The sequence below is a fragment of the Apaloderma vittatum genome, unplaced genomic scaffold (assembly GCF_000703405.1).
Source record: "Apaloderma vittatum isolate BGI_N311 unplaced genomic scaffold, ASM70340v1 scaffold9778, whole genome shotgun sequence".
NCBI lineage: Eukaryota > Metazoa > Chordata > Aves > Trogoniformes > Trogonidae > Apaloderma > Apaloderma vittatum.
The window spans coordinates 33,733-37,451 of NW_009732442.1; the positions used below are offsets into that span (position 1 = coordinate 33,733).

Sequence of the window (3,719 nt, forward strand, 5' to 3'; positions counted from 1 at the left end):
GCTGCGTCCTGAAAACACTCTGAGAGCCAGGGAATTTCCAGGCCTCTGATGCCATGGCTGAGGCTGAGACCCCCCCCAAGCAAGGAAGTGATGTGGGCTCTGTGCTGGGACCACAGAGCTCTCCTGGACTCCTCTGGGAGCAGAGGGAGCCCTGAGCTGGACTGGTCTGTGCTGGGAGCAACCTGTTACACGTCTCCACTCCCTCCACGTGTTCTGATACCTCATAGGGTCTGGGAGACACTTGGCCAGGACGAGAGGTGCTTCCCAACTTGCCCAGCACAGGGACAGTGTTCCAGTTGTGCCAAGGGCGGTGGGGTCATCCACGTGCTCTGCGCCCTGACAAGGTTGCACAGATCACAGATAAGGACTAGAAAGGTGATAAGTGCCAGCATACCTCTCCTTTTCCTGCTTTTTCCTGATGTCACCAGTGCTTTGGGGTTGGAGAGATGGGTAACAGCCCATGGGATGCCTGCAGGGACCAGTTTCCCACACTGCGAGGCACACTGGGGAGAAGTGACCAACCCTGGTGCTGCACAAGTGTGTGGGGAGCTGCCTCTGCCCATATGGGTGCTGGACACAGGGGTACCCCCCAGCACAGGAGCTCCCTTTCTCTTCTTAATGGGAAGAAATCCCCAGGAGGGCAGCCCTAGACCCCACAGTGCCCCAAGCACCCAGCTTGCTCCCAAATAAGGCAGCAAGCTGATGCAGGTTGCTGGTCTCCTCGCCCAAGGGAGGCAGCAGGGCAGTTGTTGGTGGCCTCCTCTGCCTTGCCTCCAGCATTGTCCACTCCTCACTGTGAGGGGTGAGAGTGTAGGCATCTTACTGTAGCTCTGCTCTCTGTAATGGCTTAGGTTGGAAGGGACCTTAGAGATCATCTAATCCAACCTCCCAGTCATAGGCAGGGACACCTCTCAAGTAGACCAGGTTGCTCAAGGCCTCATCCAACCTGGCCTTGAACATCTCCAGGGAGGGCACATCCACAACCTCTCTGGGCAATCTTTCAGAGTCTTGCCACCCTCGCACTGAAGAATTTCCTCCTAAGATCCAATCTCCTTCAATTTAAATCCATTTCCCCTTGTCCTATCACTGGACATTATTGTAAAAATTGCCTCCCCAGCCTTCCTGTATGTTCCCTTCAGGTATTGGAAGGCAGCTATTAGGTCCCCCTGGAGTCTTGTCTTCTCCAGGCTGAACAATCCCAGCTCCCTCAGCCTGTCTTCATAGCAGAGGTGCTCCAGCCCATTGCCCTTGATAACTGTTTATGAGGGTCCTTATCAGGAACTGGTGAAAAGGCCCCACTACCTGGGAAGGGGCTTGGTCCCCACTGCATCAAATAGACCCCAGTGGGGCTCTGCATCCTATCAGGGCTCCCAGGACACAGCTGACATGGGCAGCAGGACCAGGGGTAGTGGGGGAACTGGAGGCCAGGGTAGGCATAGCGGAGCTGTGAGTGGTGTGGTGGTGAAGCTGCGGATGGGATGGCATATGTGGCTTCTTGCTGGTGAGGGCTGCCTGGGGTGCTAGAGAGGTGCCAGGGCTTTGCTCTTCTGAGAAGGGTCTTGGGGCAGGGCAAGAGACAGTGGCTTTGGATGCTTCAAGGGAAATTTTGATTAAATAGTAAGGAAAATATTTTCAAAATGGGAACATTTCAAGTTTTGGAACACCTTGCCCAAAGCAGTTGTGAAACTTCCATACTTCGTGTCTTCAAGGCTATGCCCTGGTGGTCACATGAAAATACAGAGGTCCTTGGAGCAAGACCATTGCTACACCAGCAATGTTGCTCAGAGCTTGCTGGAGCCACTTGGCCATGTCTTCAGGTGGCCTTTGCCACCACAGGGATTACCTGTGGGGTCCTGTTCAGCTCCCCTGGGTCCACTTGTCTATAGACTTCATCTAGCTAGCCATGCCCAACCTGTTCAGCTGCACAGGGTCATGCCATCCTGCCTGTGGGATTTCATATCTTGTCTGTGTTAAGCCTCAAGAGGTTCCCATCAGCCCATTCCTCTAGCTGGTTGAGGTCCCCTCTTGTCCTTGGCTCTTCGCAATTTGGTATTAGCACCAATGTATGGTGGGCTGTGCTAATTCTCCCAGTCCCGTTTCCGGTCTGACCCTTGCAGATCCCAGCCCTACAGATGTGTTCAGCTGTTTGGGGAGGTGCCTTGTGCCTGTGGACAGGGACTGGGGCTCAGGGGGCTGGGATGTGGGGTCACGCCGAGCCTCTTCTCACCTGTATGAGGTGGGTGACCTGCCTCAGGAACAAAGCATGAAGTGGGGTAGAAAAATACATTGAGTTCTTAGTTTCCCTAATAGTTTGGCCTCCCTCCAGGGTCCCTGCCTGGGCAACAAACAGGCAAGAAACAACACCTGACCCTCTGAGAGCAGGTAGTGGCAGGTTGTGAGACTGGGCAGGAAACAGGAGACCACAAACTCCTCTAGCCCTGATGGAAGCTGTGTGTCTGGCGTGCCCCCCATCTGGCACCCCACGCAGTGACAGGCAGCTGGGAACAAGACAGGACGCAACTGTAAAGGGGGGCTCATGGCTTACAGGAATCCCCCCACCCTCCCGCTTCTCCATCACCCAGCCCTCTGCTGGCTCTTGGGCTGCCTGCCAGGCTGGCCGAAAATGAAAGCAAAGCATCCAGAGATAAATAACAGTAGCCGAGGCACAAGGCAGCAGTGCGCGTCCTACTCTCCAGACTCGAGACTTGCTCTGCTCCAGCACCCATGGCACCCACCATGGCTCTGCGCCTCCTCCTGCCGCTGCTCCTGCTAGCTGCCACCCTCCTCATCACCCAGGCTCAAGGTGAGGGACCCGAAGCTTGTGCTAGGATGGGGTAGGGGATATGGGTTCTCGGTGGGGTCTGTGCAAGGTGCTGGTCGGTGCGGTCACAGTGCACAGGAGATGTTCACCATGCATCGGGGGTGTGCGTGGGGTTTACAGTCATGTGCAGGGTGTGTGTGTGTGTCTCTGTGTGTGCACATGTGGTTCTTGTGTGGCATCAGCTTGCAGTTCTTGCTCGGCTTGGGAGGATGAGTGTGTATGCATGTGGCTGGTGGGTCAGCAGCACCCCAAGCTGAAAAGTGTGTGCAGGGGAAGAAGGTTCAGTCCCTTCACAGGGCTCTCACCTCTGCCTCAGTTCCCCTTTGCCAGCAGTGAAACTGGTGTCACATATACCCAAAGGCAGCATCTGACTCATAACTTGGCACTGGGGATAAGTGCTCCCACCCTCACCTGCTGTCCCAGCACTTCTGCACGAATGACACCAAGCAAGCCCTGTGATATTAGCTGGGGCTGGGGACACTCTGGCTTGGTGAGGGTCTGAAATCCCACGTCTCCTCCTTTCTTCCAGGCATCGGCAGCTCAGCCTCAGACTGCTGCCTGAAGAACAGCCGGAAAGCCATCCCCAGCACCTGGGTGAAGTCCTACAGGCTCCAGGGACCTGAGTCAGGATGTTTGCTGCACGCTGTCGTGTAAGTACCCCACTGCTGTAGGGACCATCCAAAGCATTTTGGTGCCAGCCAAACCCTTCCCTCTCTGCGTCCTCCTCCAGCAAACCTTTCTGCTTGCACCCCCAGGCTCACCACTAAGAGGAACAAGAAAATCTGCGCCTCTCCCGCTGACCCTGAGGTCCAGAAGTTGATGCAGCACCTGGACAAGAAGGCCAAGAATGACAAGGGACAGTCCCCACGTCCCAGAAGCAGACCCAGGCGGCAGAAGC

General features: G+C 55.7%; 1 protein-coding gene across 1 annotated transcript in view; it reads left to right on the forward strand.

Annotated features, from left to right (window-relative positions):
- The first annotated feature begins 2,736 nt into the window (after positions 1-2,736).
- The window catches only part of CCL21 (chemokine (C-C motif) ligand 21), a 7,708-nt gene continuing 6,725 nt past the window's right edge, over positions 2,737-3,719 (forward strand). The window contains exons 1-3 of the mRNA XM_009875533.1: positions 2,737-2,803; positions 3,351-3,471; positions 3,577-3,717. Coding sequence (XP_009873835.1) covers positions 2,737-2,803; positions 3,351-3,471; positions 3,577-3,717 — 329 coding nt within the window. The remainder of the gene's footprint in view (positions 2,804-3,350; positions 3,472-3,576; positions 3,718-3,719) is intronic.